This window comes from Agrilus planipennis, unplaced genomic scaffold (assembly GCF_000699045.2).
Source record: "Agrilus planipennis isolate EAB-ADULT unplaced genomic scaffold, Apla_2.0 scaffold155, whole genome shotgun sequence".
NCBI classification, from domain to species: Eukaryota; Metazoa; Arthropoda; class Insecta; order Coleoptera; family Buprestidae; genus Agrilus; species Agrilus planipennis.
This window is the reverse complement of record NW_020439161.1, coordinates 539032-560950: the sequence shown is the minus strand read 5'-3', so window position 1 is coordinate 560950 and position 21919 is coordinate 539032. Positions and strand designations below refer to the sequence as shown.

The 21919-nt window shown below is 32.4% G+C and overlaps 4 protein-coding genes across 4 annotated transcripts; 1 reads left to right on the top strand and 3 right to left on the bottom strand.

The window, feature by feature from the left end:
- Positions 1-306: 306 nt before the first annotated feature.
- Positions 307-4825, bottom strand: LOC108737466 (calpain-7). The gene is made up of 7 exons (XM_018470320.2): positions 3491-4825; positions 2583-2813; positions 2284-2525; positions 1986-2194; positions 1720-1928; positions 1425-1657; positions 307-1351 (listed from the first exon to the last, which is right to left on the bottom strand). The coding sequence occupies exons 1-7, from the start codon at positions 4664-4666 to the stop codon at positions 1207-1209; spliced, it is 2445 nt and encodes an 814-aa protein (XP_018325822.1). The 5' UTR covers positions 4667-4825; the 3' UTR covers positions 307-1206.
- A 121-nt stretch (positions 4826-4946) lies between these two features.
- Positions 4947-7683, bottom strand: LOC108737467 (kinesin-like protein subito). Its single transcript, XM_018470321.1, has 4 exons — positions 7363-7683; positions 7005-7296; positions 6722-6950; positions 4947-6660 (listed from the first exon to the last, which is right to left on the bottom strand). Exons 1-4 carry the CDS (start codon positions 7516-7518, stop codon positions 5205-5207), a joined length of 2133 nt encoding a protein of 710 aa, XP_018325823.1. The 5' UTR covers positions 7519-7683; the 3' UTR covers positions 4947-5204.
- Positions 7684-8014: 331 nt separating this feature from the next.
- On the top strand, positions 8015-18428 carry LOC108737464 (transcription elongation factor SPT6). Its single transcript, XM_025977909.1, has 26 exons — positions 8015-8193; positions 8273-8357; positions 8407-8603; positions 8667-8774; positions 9461-9624; positions 9681-9818; positions 9889-10108; positions 10164-10675; positions 10784-10926; positions 10988-11117; positions 11204-11383; positions 11460-11625; positions 11692-11868; positions 11933-12334; positions 12661-12825; positions 12985-13280; positions 13341-13552; positions 13754-13921; positions 13978-14178; positions 14240-14408; positions 14470-14986; positions 15315-15540; positions 15607-15752; positions 17208-17496; positions 17820-17948; positions 18056-18428. Exons 1-26 carry the CDS (start codon positions 8155-8157, stop codon positions 18265-18267), a joined length of 5391 nt encoding a protein of 1796 aa, XP_025833694.1. The 5' UTR covers positions 8015-8154; the 3' UTR covers positions 18268-18428.
- A 541-nt stretch (positions 18429-18969) lies between these two features.
- On the bottom strand, positions 18970-20170 carry LOC108737470 (A-kinase anchor protein 14-like). Its single transcript, XM_018470327.1, has one exon. It carries the CDS (start codon positions 19989-19991, stop codon positions 19137-19139), a length of 855 nt encoding a protein of 284 aa, XP_018325829.1. The 5' UTR covers positions 19992-20170; the 3' UTR covers positions 18970-19136.
- Positions 20171-21919: the final 1749 nt, after the last annotated feature.

The following is a 21919-nucleotide window of genomic DNA, read 5'->3' as shown; positions in this document are numbered from 1 at the left end:
AAGCTTTTAATGACCATATTATTGAAAACCAAACACGTACCGAGTTAATGTGAACCTTTGTCTATTACCATAAAAAAAATCACATATTTATCTCGCAGCGTTAAATCACAATGTTTAGAATAGAAACCCATATTTTCGGAAAAATTCACAGTAGGTTCGAGCGGTCTATTGCTGTCAATGTTTAGCCGCGAATACAGGAACAGGAACGCGAATAAAGAAACCGAGAATAAGAATCTTTTACTGTATACAGAAGGTGATGAATTCAAAGAACCTTCCCTTGTCAATGACTGATAAAATAAAAGACAATAAACTTCATGTTTTTATTCCTCTTGACCCTTAACTATTGAATATAAATTATAAGGAGGCATCCATCAATTACATTAGCTCAAAATATGAGGGGGATCCAATAAAATCTCATCAAATCTCATTTAAAAGGAGCGGAGTCATTTAAATCTCAACATAACTTTTACATCATTTAAATACAGATAATGAATAAATTTATTCATTTTTTTACTTTTATTGAGGTGTCCCACTTTGCCCAGGTAAATTTCACTTGAGGGGAGAGGATCTCACCGCATCTTACCAAATCTCGCCAACGGCTGAGGGAATGTCCCCATATCTTTTTTCACATACATATCAATAATTTTTGAACTCAGTAGAGTGTAAAGCCAAAAATGAGTAAAATTTAGTACGTTTTGGTACCATTAAAGTCAGAGTAAAAATGAAAGTATACTTGGTATGACAGGTCCCATAGTAAATGTATAACACTAAACTAAAATTTCAAATAGTGGTTTTAGAACAGTACCCAACAAAACCAACATTTTGCCATTTAATTACCATTTTGCAAAAATTAAACTATGTTTATTATGTGGCAGATACTCCATATGCACAGTAGCAAAGATACAAAATTACATACAATAATAACAATTACATACAATAAATAAGAATAAGGCGTTAATATTTCATAAAATGAAACCTTTACAAATTCACAGGTGTGCTTTTAATTCTTTCACTTTCTTCACAGACGTGTGATTTAAAACGAAGGACGTGGTGTACTTTTTATCGTTTCAAAAATTCATAATTGAAATTATATTACGTACCTATGTAAAATTTTATTGCAAAGTAGATATGATAAGGCGGTTCCAGGCCAACAATTGTAGTGCAATGAAAGCTGTAAAATTGTAATAGTTTATTAAAAAAAAACTGCTATCTCTCTCTAGAAATTTGTAATGGTAACCGCGATTTAACCGTCAGTATGAATGGTCCTTCCTGACCAGGCAAAAATGTACTCGGAACAATATTTAACACCCCACAAGGAATGTTATTTAATTCTAAAACTACAAAACCAGACCTGAAATAAACACATTTATTTTCCGCGTTATTATGAGCCCAGGATGCATATTAATAAATATTTTGATGTTTACCTGAAAGGTCCTGATGTTGTGGTTTTAAAAGGAGCGGTAACAGTGGTATCATTAACACTTGCAATAGTAACATCAAAACCAATTTGATATTGTTTTGGACCTTTTAATTCAATTAAAATTTCATTATCACTTCTAACCCCTTCAATTTCCACCCTGTACATAGGATTATTTTTATATGTAGACTGATGGTTTCCACAACCACCTGCTGTTACTCCCTTCCATTCCCCTGTCACCTACAATGAATTCATACTCTCCAGATATTTACATCAAATTAAGAATTTAAAAGCAATAAAACCTCTTTAGTGTGAACATACGGATCTTCAATTTTGCTTAATGTAAACGGACAGGTGGAGTAAGCTCTTATTGTATAGAAAATAGTTTGAGTTTTTTCATACTGAGATACAACAAGGGTATATTTTTTACTACTAGTTGGATTCAAAATTATTTTACATAAATAATGGGGACTGTTAATTCTTACGCCGTCTATATAAGGTGAAGGATCGTCTAGAACATTTTTGATTAAAATGTTAGTTTTATAAAATAATTTAATTAAAAATTTACTAGGATAATAAACTCTTTTTCCATTAGTATTGTAAACAAGCAGAGTAATATATTCCTTATTCTCCCTAAAATCGTCAATTTCGGTTATATGCCTGGTAAGTAAAACCCAAATGGCACCCTTAGTCTCTAAACCTACTTCTAAGGAAAATTGAGGATTATTTCCTATATTGTAGAGATCCTTTACAGGACCAGTGCAGGCATGCCATGCTCTGAAAGTCACGAAGTAAAAATAGATAATAAGCCAACAAGACCATTACTGAATTTGAAGACTATTATAATAAGAACATTCAACTCTTACTGATGGGTACAATATGTATACTGAAAAAGCTCGGGATTCCAATTCAAATAAAATACTTCAAAAAAAGCACAAATACTATCATAATCTATCCAAAATACTCCATTATCAAACTGAGATGCACTGTTTGGATCATAGTTCAATAAACGTTGTAACTCTGGCGTCCAATGTCTTGTGTCCAATTCTGAATAATTTCCCTTCCATCTCAAATGAGACCATGGATTCTTAAGTTTCAACAACCTGGCCTAAACATGTGCTTTAGCTATTAATATTTCAACATTTCATAATATTCTAAAACCTACACCATTTACATTTCGAACGTCAAGTACTGCGTAAGCGTGTGTAGCCACAAGTCCCGTTCTTTCTGCTTCTGCTTCTGATAATTCCCCTGTCGCCGTAGTAATTAATACATCCCCTTTAGATAAACGCGTTTCTAACGTACTAAACAGAGCGTCTTTGTTAAAATCCTGTTCTTTACTTCTTATCGCTATACGTTCTGGAATCCATCCTGTTAAAGCATGTAGATCTATGTTCTACAATAAGACAATAATCTAACTTTAAGTAAAGTACCTTTTTTGCATAAAAAACAGAAAAATATTTCTTATCGTATGAGGTAAAATAGATATCTTTTATTCCTATTTTTGTAGTATCAACGGAAGAGGCTGAATGAACAATACAGACGACAAATGTAAGCCATTGTAAACCATATCAACAGCGTTGCCAGAGTTGGTAAAATTGTACCAATCTAGCACATTTTAACCTTTTTTGTTCAAAAATATAATTTCATCGTTTTTAGTACATTTGTGCTAATTACATTTTTAAATGAGGACAGAAAAATAAACAATATTTATTCTGAAACAAACAAAACCTATGAATCGAATGATACCGCCTTCAAATATTTATTTAGCCTGATTATGCTATCTGGTTGACTATATTCGTAGGATCTTCAATATGGGTGGGTTATGCTTATGTAGCGTTCGAAACGATTGATTACGAGTTACGAGATTTAGTGAGGACAGCGTTGCCCTCGGTGGGGAAATCCCTCAGTTCTTATTATTTTGTACAAAGTATTTAATACATTTTTGTACGACATTCTGGTACAATTGAAAAAAAAACAAGCAACGCTGCATAGCATAGCTAACTCATTAACCTGCATAAAGCTTTATTATAATTATTAATATGTATAGCATTTGGCTTTCTTTTTACTTACACTGTTACTACCAGGAAAGTCATATCCTCCCATAACTTTCATGTATGCTTTTTCTAAAAGTGAAACCCAAAATTCATTCCTATTACTAGAATAAGAACACAACAGCCTTCCATGCTTGCTAATTGGTAATGTGTCATCAATTATCACTTTTCTTGCTACACCGTTTAATATTAGTTTGACCATATATTTCCCAAAAGGGTTGTAAATAGGGCGCTTATCTTTAGTTCTTGGAAATATTTTTGCAGTAATAATCTTTTTAACAAAGCGTCGTTCATACTGTGCACTAACAGCCAAACTTGCTACAAACGAACAATCAGACACAATGGTCTGCTTAATGCTATAATAGTCTGGATGATCTCCTACAACTATGCATGGATCAGTGCAAATATCTTCAGGTCTAACCCAACCAGCAAACTCCCTTTTCTGTTTAGGTGAAAGTGCTAATACACCATCTTTATCAGTAAAACTTATAGCATACTGAAATTTTTCTTTTAAATCTATAGACATAAAGGGAACATATTCATTTTTGTTTATTCTTGAGGTATGAAACAAAACTCTCTTTTCTTCCTCAGTGTATCCATCTTTTCCTCCTGTTACTTTTAACTGAATGCTTGAACTTCTTTGTAACGTGGGTGCAGCTTTTGGTACAAACTGTAATGGCTTAAAATTTGATTTTGACACATTTTCTGGAGCACTACTTGTTGCCTCATTACTGACTCTTTTTATACCTTTTAATGCTTCTGCTCTCTCTAATGCTTGAATCACAATCTCCCTAAGTTCCCCATGCATAAATTCTGGATAATGAGTTACATATTCTATCGCTTGAGCATACAAGTCGACAGCCGTATCTTTTAGTCCTGCATTATCTGCATCTAAACCCTGCTGTAGAAGAAAATGTAGACGTTTCAGTCTCTTCTTGTGTTCGTCTTCAGCTTGAGTTGAATATTCAGCATCTTTAAGTTGTTCTAAGACAGCAGCACGTTGGGAATATTCTTGAGATTTTTTTCTTAACGCAGTAGCTTTTTCTGCTTCACTTATGTCAGCAGCTTTGACAAGAAGTTTTGCTGCAATTGTATAAAAGTATGTTGCTGGTTCATACTGTTGGTCAGTATCAAATTGTACTGCTCGTTTAGCTGCTGCAATAGCATCTTCCAAAAACTGTTGAGGTCTACTCATATTTAAATTACGAAAATATTACATTTAACGCTTTAAACAAACAAAATTTGCATGTTTACTTGTGGTTTGAGGTTAAGGTATGGAAAACAAATTACTCAACTAATTCAGTTACTCAGCATTGGCATCATCACTTCATTAGTCACTTATGAAAAATAAAAATGATTCATTAACATAAGCATAAGAAAAAAATAAATTTTGGACATAAAGAGTAAAAGTAGATATATTTTTTATATTTAATTTTTTGTTTCGCCAACCCACACACAGTGTCTCAGTGTCTAAACCTCCCCCCCCCTATGAATTAGTTACTTTAATAAGTAAATGAATAAATCAACTAATTCAATTAGAAATCGTAGTTCCCCAAGGTACCATTCTAGGGCCTTTACTGTTCTTATTATTAACTTAGTAGCTTAAAAAAGGTTTGTACAGTTAAAAGATAATTGTAAAGAATGTATTATGTTTTGTACTTAATAATATCAGTATTAATGAAATATAGGAATGTATATACAAACAGTTATCAAAATATATTAAAACACAGCTATTACAAATCCAATTCAAAATCGTCCTCCGAATCACGAACACTATTATGCAATGCAGCTTTTAACTGGGAATTTTCTTCTTCTAATTGGACTATTTTTAAAACCTGCGCCTCATACAAGTCCTGATATTCAGAAAGTTTAGCTTCTAACTCTACATAATCATTCTGCGCATCACTTAAAGTATCTTTTAATGTAGCAACTTCTTCTTCAAGCTGCTTAATTTTCTCTTGTAAATGTAACTTCTGGTTGTCTTCTTCTGCTATGCTAAGTTTTTTATTTAGGTATGTAATTTCCACATCCTTTTTCCGTAGTTCACCTTCATAGTGGATTTTTTGTCTTTCTATATCTCTTTGACACCTTTCAAGTTCTTCTATGTAATAATCAATATCATTTTCATCCATAGTTAGATCAATTATGCCACTCTTACAATCATTATCCAACTGACTCTTCAACATGTTAATTTTTCCCTCCAAAAGTTTCACTTTGTTGTCCTCAATTTGTTTTAAGTTCGCCATTTGCTGCTGGTGGCACCTTTCTATGTTGTCAATAATGTCCTTGTAACCCGCTACAATTCTGGCGCGATCCCTTTGATATGTATCTTCATTTAATTGCAATTCAGTTTGAAGTTGACATATGATTGATTTAAGTGCTTCCTTTTCTTCATCGTAATATTTTTGGAATTCACTGATACCAGTGCTTTTTGATTGTAAGAATTGCGAAAATCTACTTTCCCGTCTCTCATTTCGAATTATTGTCTTTTCAACTATTATATCTTTGGCAATAGCAGAAAAATTGAGAACATGTAAACTTTCATCGAACATAATCCTTGAGGGATTCAAATTCACAATCATTGCAATTGGTTCATGTCCTGACAACGCTTTCTGGAATAACCGAGTCAGTTTTGATTCTCTGAAAGGTACTATTTTACCATCACTGTTGTTCTTTTGTATGTCCCGGACTGTACTTATACATTTTCCAAGGACCAAAAGAGAATTGTTTATATTATTAGATTCCTTTAACCGATCACCAATATTTAATGTTTTTTTAACTCTCTCAGAACCTGCTAAATCACAAAAATGAAATTGACTCATTGAAGTCCCATTGTCTTTTTTTGAGTTTTGTACTAATTTAATGGTAAAAATGCAGTGGGATCTACTTGAATGAGAATTTAATTGTGTTTCTGCGTATTGTAAGTTTTGTTGGCCATACTGAAGCACCATATAAGCTTCTAAACCTGACATTACATTTACAGCTTTTAAATTTTTAATATAATTATTTCCTCTAATGGCTCCTAAACACAATTTCTGTCTAGATTTCCCTCTAGGAGGCTGAGGCACTAGCAGGTCATAAATACTTTCATTATAAATTTCTGCAAATGTTACCCAAACCCCCAAATTGACATCATCTGCTTCATCTAAAACAGCTCCTGGTTCGTTGCTTAGTCTTTTCTGCATTGATCTTAATAAAAACAAAAATACATTACAACTATTATGACAGATAATGATAAGAAATTAAATACCTGTACATTTCACAATGCAATTTACGGTCAGATACTGAATTAATAATTTGATAGCATGCTTCTCGTTCAGTTTTGCATATTGAACTGTTAAGTCTTATCATTAAACCAGGATGCATTGGTTTCATAGTAGTATGCTCATGAAGCTGTGGTAATGTTTGAAACAAGTATTCTAAAGCTCTTGGAATTATCCCTGGCTCTTGATCTGTACCCAAAATTGTAAAGGTTTTTCCTACAAGTATTTTATTAATAGAGTTATATTCTTGGTATTTTAATTGATACTTGCCAGATCCTGATGCACCATAGGTGAATAATGAACAGTTTTGTCCATTAATAAATCTTAACACTTTTTCTTTTACAACCCCATTAAAGATGTCTACTTGTTTTGCATCAGGAGGAAATATTTTTGTGAATATATACTTTTTAACAATCTTCTCATTCCTAATGTTACGAACGCACTGTGCATCACTGGGTATTTTACAAAGTAACGTTTGATCGTTTTGAACTTCATAATACTGCTCAATATTATCAGCTTTTTTAAAGCGTAAATAAACTTGTAAACGTCCGTCCTCTTCTTCCTTTATGGAATTAATTCATTTTTAAATCATTTTCGAATTCAACAATACTAAAAAAAAACTTCTTACCTTTTCATCCTCTTGTTGACTTTCTTCTCCAAAAAGTGGAAGAAGATTAGTTGGTTTATCAAACCTTCTAGGTAGATTTAATGCCTGAATACTTGGATCTCTAGCTTTAATGTATGAAATTGCTTCCATTTCTGCTTGTTCAAATAAATCATCCATTTTTTTCGCCAATAAATAAATTAAATACCATCAAAATTAAAAGTTTAAACTAAACTGTCACTACTCTGATCGTCAGATTAACGGTTTTGCGGATTCAAAATCATATTCAAAATTATCAAAATAGACAACCACAGATTAACTCGCAGTACGGGCATGTAAATAACCAATAGAAAATATACAAAGCAGCAGGACCGTACTCAGAGTGTACCTGCCCTGAAAAATTTTTTAGTTTGTTGTAGCAGTTGACCTAAGTAAATAAAAAAGTTACTATTCCGATGTACTCACTTAGCCAACTTTCTTTTAATCGTTTTAACTGGTAACTTACTTAGTGACTCTGTATTACTTTGTGTTTTACTCGCTGGAGAACTCTTATCATATATCTACCATCTATGAAGCTTGTGTATAACTACCTATGGTATATAACAATTGGATCTTGCTAGATCTTTTCAATAGATCTCTTCTATCTATGATAGATCTTCTATAGTATGGATGCTGACAACAAATGTCAATATTTTGATATGATCAACATTTTCTAATTTTTTAATTTAATAAGTATACAATATTTAGTTTGTTATTTATTGTAAATAAAATAGTTATTACTCTTTTCGTGTTAGTTAAAATCAAAAAGTTACTTAAATGGCCGATTTCATAGAATCAGAGGCCGAAGAAAGTGAGGTAATTATAGTTCCAGTTATTTTTATGTAATTTCCTTCTTATTTTATGGTAAAATAATATTAAATGATGTTATACATAGGAAGAGGAAGAATTGGAACCTCACGAACGTAAAAAACTAAAACAATCAAAAGTAACTGTTGAAGACAGCTCAGAAGAGGAAGAAGGTTAGTTGCAGATGTTGTGTCAGACTGTGTTCATTTTTTTTCTTTGCAGATGACGAAGAACGTTTAAGAGAAGAACTTAAAGATCTTATTGATGATAATCCTATTGATGAAAGTGAAGGTGAAGATTCAGATGCTTCTGGTGGAGAGAAGCGCAAGAAATCTGATGATGAAGAATATGATGACAGATTAGAAGATGAAGATTATGAGCTTTTAGAAGAAAATTTGGGAGTAAAAGTAGAAAGAAGGGCAAGTAAAAAATTTGTTGAAAAATAATTCTTTAAGAATTGAAAAAGATGTTCATTATTATAGAAATTCAAAAGGTTGAGACGTATTGAAGATGAAGAAAGTGATGGTGAAGGGGATGATGATGAAAGTCCAGACAAAGATAAAATTGCTATGGAAATCTTTTCTGATGATGTAAGTAATGTAAGAATGTTATTATATAGCAATTATATAATTGTACTACAAGTTACTTCACCTAAGCATATTTATAACCAATAATGAAATTAAAAAATAAGGATTGTGCCCTAGCAAAAAGAGTAAAAATGAAAAAACTGGGACAACTATAACTTGACATTATCGATTCAAACAAGGTTATGCTTGCCCTAGGTTTTCTTTTTTTTATTATTACTGTTTTTGTTAAGCAATAAAGTAACGTCCTCCTTTTTAAGTTCATTTACAATTGACTATATTCATGACAAATCATAACTTTGTGTGCCCTTGCAACATAAAATAAACTAAATTATTTTTATTACATTAGTCTTACTAAATATTTCATAAAATAGCAAAATTGTTTGATTAATTCCCGATGATAATTTTGTCTAAATTTGGTATATATTATTAATTAATTTGGCTGTAACATATACATTAAAAATTTGTAATTGACAAATGTTTAAAATGCAAAACACAGGACCAAGGAGAACAGGTAAGCTTAGTGTTTTCTTTGTTCCTATTTGCAGAGCCACAATGTCCACTTTAATATAAATTAGGTGCAAGTAAATACTAATATAAAATCCAATAAAAAAGGTGTAAAAAATTATAAATGATGTAGTGCTTATTTAGACTACATTATTTTACATAAATTTTAAACAATAATTGATTAGGATGATGACCGCCGCTCTGAGCGTAGTCAGAGGCCTCAACCAGAACCTGAAGTGGAAGATGAAGAAGAGGGAGAATATTCTGATGCTGATGACTTTATTGTTGATGACGATGGAAGACCTCTGAAAGATAAAAAGAAGAAACGAAAACCGATCTTCACTGACGCGTAAGTAAATTGTAACATCATAAAAGAAGTTTTCAAACTTTTAAAAAACAAATTAGGGCTTTACAAGAAGCTCAAGAAACTTTTGGTGTGGATTTTGATTTTGATGAATTCACAAAATATGACGATGAATACGAAGAAGAGGACGAAGAAGAAGAAGACGACTATGTAGAAGATGAAGATGATGGAGAAAGAAGGTATGAAATAATTCAATTTGTCAAACATTTAGGTTTTCATTAAATTAATGTGTCTCTCGTTAAATCACAGACGTCGCCCCAAAAAAGCAGCGCGCAAAAAACCAACACGCAAATCAATATTCGAAGTTTATGAGCCCAGTGAACTTAAGAGAGGCTTCTTTACTGACTTGGACAATGAAATTCGAAATACAGATATTCCAGAGCGTATGCAATTGCGGGAAGTCCCTATCACTGCCGTTCCCGAAGACTCAAATGAACTAAACGAAGAAGCTGATTGGATATATAAACAAGTAAATAAATGTAAACGAGTTAAAGTTCTCCTTGAATTAATTGTTTTTATTACAGGCTTTCTGTAAACCCACCGTTTCTAATCAAGATGCTCATTTAAGTCTTGAGGCGAAGGAGAGACAAAAAAAGGGCCCTCAAACAGTCGGTAAAATACGTAAAGCATTAGACTTTATGCGAAATCAGCAGCTTGAAGTGCCCTTTATTGCATTCTATCGAAAGGAGTATGTGCAGCCTGAGTTAAATATCAACGACCTTTGGAAAGTGTACAAGTATGACGCAAAATGGTGTCAACTGAAACAGCGCAAAGAAAATCTTTTGAATTTGTTTGAAAAAATGCGTTCTTATCAGCTGGACCAACTGATGAAGGACCCAGACGCTCCGATTCCGGAGAACGTGAGAATCATGAAAGATTCTGACATTGAACGTTTGAAAAACGTTCAAACTGCTGAAGAATTGCAAGATGTCTATAACCATTTCATTTTATATTATGCCAATGATTTGACCCCCATGCATGCAGCTTGGAAAGCTAAGGAAAGAGAAAGAAAGAAAGAGGAAAGAAGAGCTGAAAGGTAAAAAAATTGAAAATGATAGTAGTGTAATATTAAATGCGAAATCTTATTTAAATATTTTGTTTATATTTTAAAAACTAATCTAATATAACCTTTTCTTTTTTATAGGCTACGCAGATTACAAGAAAATGATGAAGGGGATATTCCTGATGATGAAGAACGAGAGGAAGAAGTAGAAGAACAAGAACCAGAAACCTTAAAGTATGCAAAACGTTCCGGTTCTTACAATTTGTGCCAAAGGGCAGGTTTAGGTAAATGTTAATTTTGTAATCTAAATTTAAATGATGTGCTAATTTTTTCACAATTTGTTAGACGCTTTAGCCAAAAGATTTGGTCTTCAACCCGAGCATTTTGCCGAAAACTTAAGAGACAACTACCAAAGACATGATGTTGAACAAGAACCGGTCGAACCGATTGAACTTGCAAGAGAGTATGTTTGTGCGTAAGTAAATTAAAAATTGATACTTTAAATACGTAGTATTATTTCGACAAGTTAGTTTTTAAGGAAGAAGTTTTATTAATTTTTAGTAAATTCCCTACACCTGATGACGTTTTACAAGCTGCAAAATTCATGGTGTCCCTTCAATTAGCTCGCGAGCCCTTAGTGAGAAGATGCGTTCGAGAAGTCTTTTTCGAAAGGGCTAAAATTTGCATAAGACCAACAAAAAAGGGAATGAAAGTTATTGACGAAACCCACAATTGTTATAGGTAAGTATTATCGTTATATGATATATAAATATGCTTAAAAAAAATTTCTCATTAAACTAATTTCTAACTATTACAGCATGAAATACGTAAAAAATAAACCGGTAAGAGATTTAACAGCAGATCAGTTTTTAAAGCTATCTCTAGCTGAAGAAGAAAAACTAATAACAATTACATTCAGTGAAAACATTGACGGAAATACGAGTAGCTCTTATATTGACGAAATTAAACAACTTTATATAAGGGTAAAGACTAATGTTCTTCCGTTTACAACATTTGTTACATAAATATGGAAAACTACTTAATTTCAGGATGAATTTAGTAAAAACGTTCAAGATTGGAATAAAATTAGAATGGAATGCGTAGAAATGGCTTTAAAGAAATCTGTTTTACCTGATTTAAGAACGGAACTTAGGCGTACATTGTTAATGGAAGCAAAAGAAGCAGTTTTGAAAGCTTGCTGCAGGAAACTTTACAATTGGATAAAGGTAAAAATAATTGATATTATTGTTAATAAATAAATGATTGTTAAAATTTAAATTCCTATTGTAGATCGCTCCATACAAAGTCGAGTTTCCAGACGAGGAGGAGGATGAATGGGACACTAGCAGAGGACTACGTGTAATGGGGCTCGCCTATGTACCGGACTATTCTCAGGCAGCATTCACGTGTATAGCAGCCCCTGACGGTGATATCACAGATTACTTAAGATTACCCCATATTTTAAAAAGAAAGAACAGCTGGCGCGAAGATGAAAAATTACAAAAAGAATCGGATCTAACAGCTTTAAGAAATTTTATTTTTACGAAAAAACCGCACGTTATTGCAATAGGAGGGGAGTCTAGGGAAGCGTTAATGATAGCAGACGATTTAAAAGCTGTAATTGCCGATCTTGTCGAAATGGAGCAGTTCCCAACAATTAAAGTTGAAATTATTGACAACGAACTTGCTAAGGTGTGTTTCCTAAATATTTGTTACACTTATAATAATTCTTTATTTTATGAAAATCTGTTTGTCCTAATTCATTCAGTGCAGTAGTTGTTTTAGCATCTCATTGGTTTTATAAACAANATTGTAAAAACGAGATTAATATTTTCACCTATTAAAAACTGAAACCGTTAAAATTTTCAATAAAATGCTTTTTTTATAATTTAAATGTAGCTTACACGTCCAAATTATTTTGCTACAAATAAAATCAAGTTTATAGATCTTATATATGCATTGTACTCCTTCAATTAAAAGAACTGAAATTCAAACAAAGAAATCAATTTTAATTTTAGGTGTACGCTAACTCGAACAAGGGAGTAGCTGATTTTAGGGAGTATCCTGAAATATTGAGGCAAGCTATCTCAATAGCCCGTAAAATGCAAGACCCTCTGATCGAGTACTCTCAATTATGTACAGCTGATGAAGAAATATTATCACTTAGATATCATCCATTACAAGTAAGTGCTTGTTAAGTTTCAACAATTTTAATTGGGTCTATTGTTACTATGCATGCATTTCTTCTCCCGGCTTTTTAATATTCACAACAATTTATCATTTTTATTTTTCATTTTGTCAAAATTTACAGTTAAATTTTTCCTTAATATGTATGTATTTAGGAACAAATTCCTAAAGAAGATCTCCTAGAAAATCTTTTCCTTGAATTCGTGAATCGTACTAATGAGGTGGGCGTAGATATAAACCGCGCAGTCCAACATCCCCATACTTCATATCTTGTTCAGTTCATATGTGGTTTGGGACCTCGCAAAGGACAAGCCTTACTTAGAGTCCTTAAACAGACAAACCAAAGGCTCGAGAACAGAACTCAGTTGGTTACTGCGTGTCATATGGGTCCAAAAGTTTTCATTAATTGTTCTGGATTCGTTAAAATCGACACCAATAGCTTAGGTGACAGGTAACCACTATTTGTGTTCATCATCATATACTTTTCCTTTTACCTTTATTATTTGTGTAGTACGGAGGCTTATGTGGAAATATTGGACGGTTCTCGAGTACATCCAGAAACATATGAGTGGGCAAGAAAAATGGCAGTAGATGCCCTCGAGTATGACGACGATGAAGGTGCTAATCCTGCAGGAGCTTTAGAAGAGATTTTGGAAGCTCCAGAAAGGCTAAAAGATCTTGATTTGGATGCGTTTGCTGAAGAATTAGAACGACAGGGCTTCGGTACGTCTAATTTTACTTTTGAAACTGTTACACAAAAATAATATTAAATAATCGTTACGAGCTGTTATTAACTACTCCTTGTTGTAAAATTAGTATAATTTTTTCATGCAGATTTATTGTTGATAATTATCGTGCAATGTTGTTCTTCATAAATTCCTTTTCCGTAATTTTTCTCTATATTCATTTTAATTCCTTCAATAGGCAACAAAAGTATCACCTTGTACGACATTAGAGCTGAATTAAATAGCAGATATAAGGACTTGAGAACTCCATTCCAGTCTGCAAATCCGGAGGAACTTTTTGATATGCTTACCAAAGAAAGTCCCGAAACATTTTACATTGGAAAGCTTATAACTTCCACAGTAATTGGTAAAAAAAATTCTAGAAATATTTTAGTTGTCAAATTGATAGTTATTATTTTTTAGGTATCACCCATAAAAAACCTCAAGGAGAGCAACTGGATCAAGCTAATCCTGTTCGTAATGATGAAACAGGTCTTTGGCAGTGTCCTTTCTGTCTCAAAAATGATTTTCCTGAATTATCTGACGTATGGAACCATTTTGATGCGGGAGCATGTCCTGGTCAAGCAACAGGCGTCAGATTAAGGCTTGATAATGGAATTTCAGGTTGTCTATAAACTTGTGCAGTATTACTTTTTATTACTCTTATTGTGATTTTATTTCTCAGGTTATATTCATATTAAGAATCTTAGTGATAAGCATGTAACAAATCCTGAAGAAAGAGTGTCTATAGGGCAATTAATCCACTGTAGAATAATTAAAATAGACGTAGAAAGATTTTCAGTTGATTGTACGTCCAAATCGAGTGATTTAGCTGACAAAAATCACGAATGGAGGTAAATTAGAAATAGAAGTTTAATTTATTTATGTCTATATTATTAAATAAAATATTTATAGACCCACAAAGGACCCATACTACGACCAAGAATCAGAAGATAAGGACACAAAAACAGAGCAGGAAATCAAGAAGAACAAACAAAGACAGACATACATTAAGAGGGTCATAGTGCATCCAGCTTTTCACAATATTTCATATGCAGAAGCCGAGAAATGCATGGCAAATATGGACCAAGGGGAAGTTATCATTCGACCGTCGAGTAAGGGTGCTGATCATTTAACCATAACTTGGAAAGTTGCCGATGGAATTTATCAGCATATTGATGTGAAGGAAGAAGGCAAAGCGAACGCGTTTTCTCTCGGATCGTCCTTATGGATTAACGGTGAGGAATTCGAAGATTTAGATGAAATTATCGCGAGACATGTTACCCCTATGGCTGCACATGCTAGAGACCTTTTACAGTTCAAATATTACAAAGATACTGAAGGAGGACTAAAGGACAAAGCTGAGGAATATATTAAGGAGGAGAAGAAGAAAAATGCGTCGAAAATACATTACGTCGTCAGTGCTTCCAAGGTAAGAATTTACAGAAGTAATTATGTATTTTTTGTTGCACTCTTTTGGATTGAATTACTTTATAATTGATTAAATTGAGAGTTTCGTATCGAAGAGTACTCATTTAAATATAAAAATCACATTTCAAATCGTACTTATGTATTATGTGGAGTGCCACAAGTCCGCACTTATTTAATTTGTAATTATTGATATTGACACTACTGTTTTAAATTGTAAATCCTTGTTTTGTTCTCAATATATGCATAAAATTGTGCAAAATTAAATTGCAAATGAGTAGTATTAAGTTACTTATTTTAGTTTATCCCATAATATTTTTCGACAATTTCAGAATTATCCGGGAAAATTCCTGCTGTCTTATCTACCCCGAAATAAGTGTAGACACGAATTTATAACGGTTACGCCCGATGGTTTTCGATTCAGGAGTCAAATATTCGATTCTATCGGAAGTTTGTTTAAATGGTTTAAAGAACACTTCAGGGATCCAATTCCTGGAGGAACTCCCAGTACTCCGAGGGTGTCCAGTAATTATGGGGGGGCTACGCCGAGAATAAACAGTAAGTTTTATGGTTCATAATTGAAAATAACCAAACTATAATTAATAATTTCCTTTAAATAACAAGGTATGAATCCTGAAGCTATTCAGAGGGTGGCGCAGAACCTGCCAAGTCATATGATGCAAACATTATCTGCAGTAGCAAATCAGACCCCTCATTACCCTCATACACCTGGTGGTGGAACATATGGGGCTGGTGCTTACATTAATACGGTAAGTCTATTAAAAAAGTGTGCAAGTTTGCTATCCTTTTTTAAAAATTTAATTGAAACGACTCATTTTTTGTTTGAAAATTTGTATACATTTAAGAAATACAGTATGAAATGATTCAATATCTGGCTAATTTTTAAATTATTGGTTTGTTTTATTAATTTTTTTCTGATAGTGTCTTGACACATGAGGTACCTAGCTTCTGATGTTCAAAATATCGGCATTCTAAATTTCCATTTAAGTGTATTATGCTTTATGAGTTTTATACAGATTTATATATATTATATTTTATTTTGCAACAATGGTAATTCTTTTACAATTCCTTTAAAATTTTGGGAATTGTTAAATGATATTCAGACGAATATTTTTTTTACGCGAAATCAATGTAAAAAGTGGCGACAATCTCAGTTTTGCTCGCATAACTTATTGACTAGCAGCGTACTAGTTGGCAACATTGCAATAACGCACAACGTAATCACAACATGCGCAAACAGCTCAAATCTATAGGATGTGAGTAGTAATGTGGTTAATCCGAGATAATTGAAGTAAAACACGTTGCTAAGTCGAATATTAAGCAATACAGGTCAGTTAATGTTCTTATGCGCTTGGGAGCACAGTGTTAGTCAATTTTTATAGTACGAAAGGTAATTTACGTGGTAAACTGCTTTTGTGCCACAACTGATGTTTGAGGATGTCCTTAATCTTCTGTGTAAAATATATGTATAATTGGGACAATCAAAATTGGTAAAGTCCGCAATAAATTATCTGTGAGAATAGATTTATCTTCTTTCTTATTTCCACTTGAGACTGTAGTCATTTGCTGTATTTTGAATACGCTCTTGTTAAGTTAGGAACTACTTCATGAGTGATACAAAGTGGGAAGAGACAAGCGAATTATAGTAAGCGGTACAACGTTTAAAGGTTGGTTAGGTACGTAAAAGGTCAGGGTCGGCTTTATAACTGTCTGGTTGGAATTATATCTTTAAACAAGCGTCTTTAGTTTTCTAAATTCTTGATAATGTTGAACATTCGTTAAAGTCTGATACTGACACGATACACAAATTCTTCTTGTCTGCGTCTCTTTATATTACACATTAATTGGTGTAATGTTATTTCTTTTTCTTTATTAGTATCCCCTGCTATTCCTACCTGACATCTCTTTTCTACATTTATGATATTCCCTATAACGTATTTCGTGAGTAAAATTAGTTAGTCTAGTTAGTAAGTTGAATGAAGAAAGTAAATGCGACAGTTTTATTGCAGACTTGCCAATTTTCAACGACCCAACTATACTTACCACTTTGTTGATAAACTTAATATCTTCAAAACTTAACATAAAGTAATCCGTCTTTTAGGTATTAATGCAATTAAATATATAGCTAAATTAATCCTTTTGGTGTTTATAATTTTGTCAATATAGAAATTTCATTTTATAGAATTTGTTGATTCTGTTTACAGCCTTACACACCCAGTGGTCAAACACCTTTCATGACCCCCTACCAAACACCCCATACGCAGCAAACCCCCCGTTACGGTCAGCAAACACCATCGCCCCTCACAAGTGGCGGTTCGCACATGAACGGCCCGTTCCTGCACCCAGGAGCGGTAACTCCATCCCACAGAACGCCCTCATACAGAAATCTCGGCGCTCCTTCCCCTCTTGTACAAACCAGTCCCCACCCCAGCCCTCACGGCAGATTACCATATGGTGCTCCACCGCTTGATCATCATGGACGAGGATATGAAGGTATGCAATTCAAAAAAATCTGCGTGAATTATATTACTACACTATATGCATAGAATAGACTAACAATTTAAAACTAAAGTGATTACGCAATATTCTCGATAAGAATAAAAACCTTTTTAAAAATGTTGAATTTTTCAATTATGTATAATTTTTTAGTTTAACGTTAAATGATTTAGGTGAAGTAATACTGAACGAGCTTACTTTTAGTGTACATAGTCTTCTCTTTCCCGCCATTAATATTTTATTCAGAATTTATGGAGTGTTAACATTTTTGCCAATTCTAAAAAATTTTTAGGAGCTTCAATATATTTTTTTAATTTCAGCATCGAGATCATACGATTCTCCAAAAGGCTATCCTGACCACAATCGTGGTTACAACCCCCATAGTGAATCTATGGACTGGCAGAAAGCTGCCGAAGCATGGGCAGCAAGGTCAAAGAGCAGAGATGGAGGTAAAAAAAATTGTAATACATATAATTATTCCAAACAAAAAAATTGATTTTTACATTTCATATAACATTTAAACGATATTTAACTATAAAATTAATTTCTTCTTAAGCAACTCCTCGAAGTGAAGGTAGAAACACCCCCAGAACTGGTTCTCAAAGGACACCACGTTTTGATGACATAAGGAATGATTTGGACAGATCAAGGATGAAAAATGTAGGAAAAAGTCCTAGATCAATAAGGTCAACCCCAAGAACCAACACTTCACCTCATTCCATGTCTTTAGGCGATGCCACCCCTCTTTATGACGAAAATGTAAATTGATAATTCAAGAGGGTTGATTATGAACGCGTTTACTTCGGTATTTATTTGACTTTTAAGTGAAAACAATGATATTTATAAGCACTTTTCTAAAATTTCGTTTCAGTTTTGTAAAGCATTGTATCAGAAATTATCTCCATTTTAATAGAAAACACTCAAACAGAGCTACATGGTTAATCACACACACATATGTATGTTTGTTTACTTAAATTTCAAATAAGCCCTCCAATTTTAATAATTATAATGAAGACAATCAGTTAATTTTTCAACTGTTTTTCATTCAATTTTTTTTTTGTATTTATTAACACTGTCCAAATACTGGTTTACTTTGTTGTAAGTGAATTTTTCATAAATATTATTTTATTGTGAAAGGCTTAAAATAAATAACTTTTAAAGATATTACTTCATTTTTAAAATTAAATTTAGAGGTGAAGTAGAGACAAAAATCAAGTGAAAAAGGAACAAGGAAACTGAAAATTAACATCAGTAGAGGGAATAGAAAAAGGTAGGTTCTCATAATTTCCCAATGAATCATATTTTTTTAATTAAGAATATATAATTACTGTTTCTGAATTTTATCACTATTGCGTAATTACGAAGTAATCACAAGATATTCCTGTTTCTAAATTAAAACGTCATTAAATTCTAAAATAATAAATTTTAGAAGGGACTATTTTAAACTAGGTGTAGCTTTTAAATTTTTAATTTACTCGTATACTTTATTGTTGCATTATTTTGAATAAATAACAAATAGATACCATGTTTAATGAATTTCAATAGGAATGATGGCACAAATACATAAAATTCTCTCAAAATTCTTCCGATTGAAAGTATTAACATTAGATTTATTAAAATTTGGTACCACGAAATTATTAGAAATTGACACTACTGTAAACTTTTAGTTTCGCGTAAAGTATGTCTAAAAGCCACTGTTCTTTAAATTGTATTCGACCCGGTACATGATAGTGACTGTTGCCTTCAAAACGGTAGCAAACTTCAACGGGACAACAAGTGGGAATATCATTTCTTATTACAATAGTAAAAAATACTCTCGCTTCGACCTGAGGTACAGGATAGCATTTGTTTGGTAGTGACCATATAACCGCGTAATGATAACGATTCATTTTATTGACGCAGTCCTGCCCGACCAACTTTATACAGTAACGCCAGTCTTCCGTTAAATGCCAGGTTTTCATGTATTCTTCGATTTTTTTTTCGATCAGTTGGCATGAAAATTCGGCAATTGTAGGCCATTTGAAATAGTAAATAACTTCTTCTATATCTGTAATTTTTTCTCTACGATTGAAATTCTTGGTCAGCTTTAAATCAAAAACTGAAGACCTGACCGATTGATCGGAAAAGAACGATTCGTTAAGCAAATTCATCGAGTATACTGTCTTCAACACCTTTCTCAAGGTACATTCTATAAGATGATGGGCGAATGTTTCTTTGTCTGCATAAGAAATACATGCTCGTCGGTCTATTTCAGTGTTACACCTGTTTGATTCCACTTCTTCCAAACAACATTTCTCTTCGATTATACCATCTTCCTCGAGATTTTCTTCTTCCCCGTTGATTGTTGCCTCAATTTCGTATTCTTCATAGTCAACACTACTTCCTTGTTCTTTCTCATTACCTGTAATATTCGAATCGTTTTCAGGAGACACCGGTAGCGCGTTATCGTTTTCTTTCTCGTCTTCAAAAGGAGGTAGCTTGTGACAAGCCATGTGAATCAAAATAATCGATAAATAAAAAATAAAAGGGACGACCAAAAGGCAAAAAAGTTAATATAACGAACAAAACTGTCAAAATTCATTTTGAACTATATAAAAGGATTGACAAAACAGTGAAAATACATTAATTAGTTATTTGTCAAGAATTTAAATTGTACCAGTAGAATTTTGAATGACAGATCCGAAACAATAGTAGGTACATGCCCATAATGTTTTGCTTATTTAGTTTCTTTTATGTATTTTTTAAAATAATTAATAAATTAAAAATATTAAATGAAGGGTTGTAAGGAATAACTCAATAACAGATAATACCTACATAAATAAATAACTACAAAAAGTAATCGACTTAACGTTATCGTTAATAATAAATTATGATCAAGTACGTACAATAAAAGTATGACATGAAAGGGACCCTATGAATTAATTAATATACTTACAAATTCGTATTTTGGAAACAAATTGCGATTTTCAGAACAAGAAATAGGTATATTATTTTGATCAAGCAAATCGTAAACAAAGAAATGGGGTGTATAAGCCCATGCATGTAAGTCAACATTTTTCAAATCTATTATATTTTAACGACGACGATGTGGGTGCTAAGTATATTTTAGAAGTAAAGGTGAAAATTTACTTTATCTCTCTAAAAGTATTGCCGGAATTTGAATTTATAAATAATACAACATTATGCAATCACTTTTGCAATATATAGAAACAACAAAACTCAAAGTCAATTCAAAAAACCCTTAAATACGACTTCATAAAAAATCAGAATGCAAATAGCTTTCCCTCAAACAGCGCCAATACTGCCTGGGTTCGAACAGTTAATTATTGTGTGTACCTCATTAATATCTGTTACTTACATTAAATCAAAAAGAAGTTAATACCTTTCTATATATGTATGTTTAAAATACTAAATTAAAAAACTATGCAACTACATTCACAACTACACCAATGTTATTAAAGTTAATTAAGTTGAAGGCTCTACACAGACAACCTTTTTAAATGTTTATTTTAAATACAAACAACAATAATGTATTTTTTTTTGTTTCAGAAGTTTATTAACCGGAATCCTATTATTAATCCTAGTTTTATTAACAACAGCAACAATTGTTTTAATCGTGTTCTTTGTTAGATGTAATACGAGTAATAAATGAATGATATCAAATTAGTTATGACATGTAATATTTCTAAAAGTAATAGAAAATATTGTAAATAAATCATTCTGAACAAAAACTAATATATAATAAGAAGTATTTACAAAAATAGACAAATTAAACGGAAACATATGACTTCTTCTTTTCAGGGGTACGTTGAATGCGCTTCTATTGTTTATTGCTGTAGCGCTAGCAATAACTGTGATTGTACTTACAATTCTGACTGTTAAAAAATGTGGATCGAAAAAATAAGAAGACTTTTTACCTACATTTAAGTGTAAGCTACCTGTTAAATACGAATTTTGTAAACTTAACTGAAAATGTACAAAATAAAATGTAATAAGTATATATGTATACATATTGCAAAAAGTAGCATACCCATTAACTAACTAATTAACAGATTCATAATTGCCGAGCCGAAATCGTTGAATCCACGGTCAAGAAATTTAGAAATATCCTGGCCAGTTTGTATAAAAAAAAATAAATCAATACTTGAGTCTTATTAACGGACTTTTTGTAACGTCTTAATAGCGCAAATCACATATACGAGGGTGGATTGATAAGTTTCCGGCCTGACCAAGAAAAACAAGGTTTTTAAAAATTTTTTTTTTTTATTTCTCAACATAATCTCCTCCAAGGCTGATACATTTCTCATAGCGGTGTTCCAGTCTATTAATGCCATCTCTATAGACTGATTCGTCAAGCTCCTCAAAATAACCATTTACAGCTTCGATTACTTCTTCATTGTCCGCAAATCTCTTACCGCCA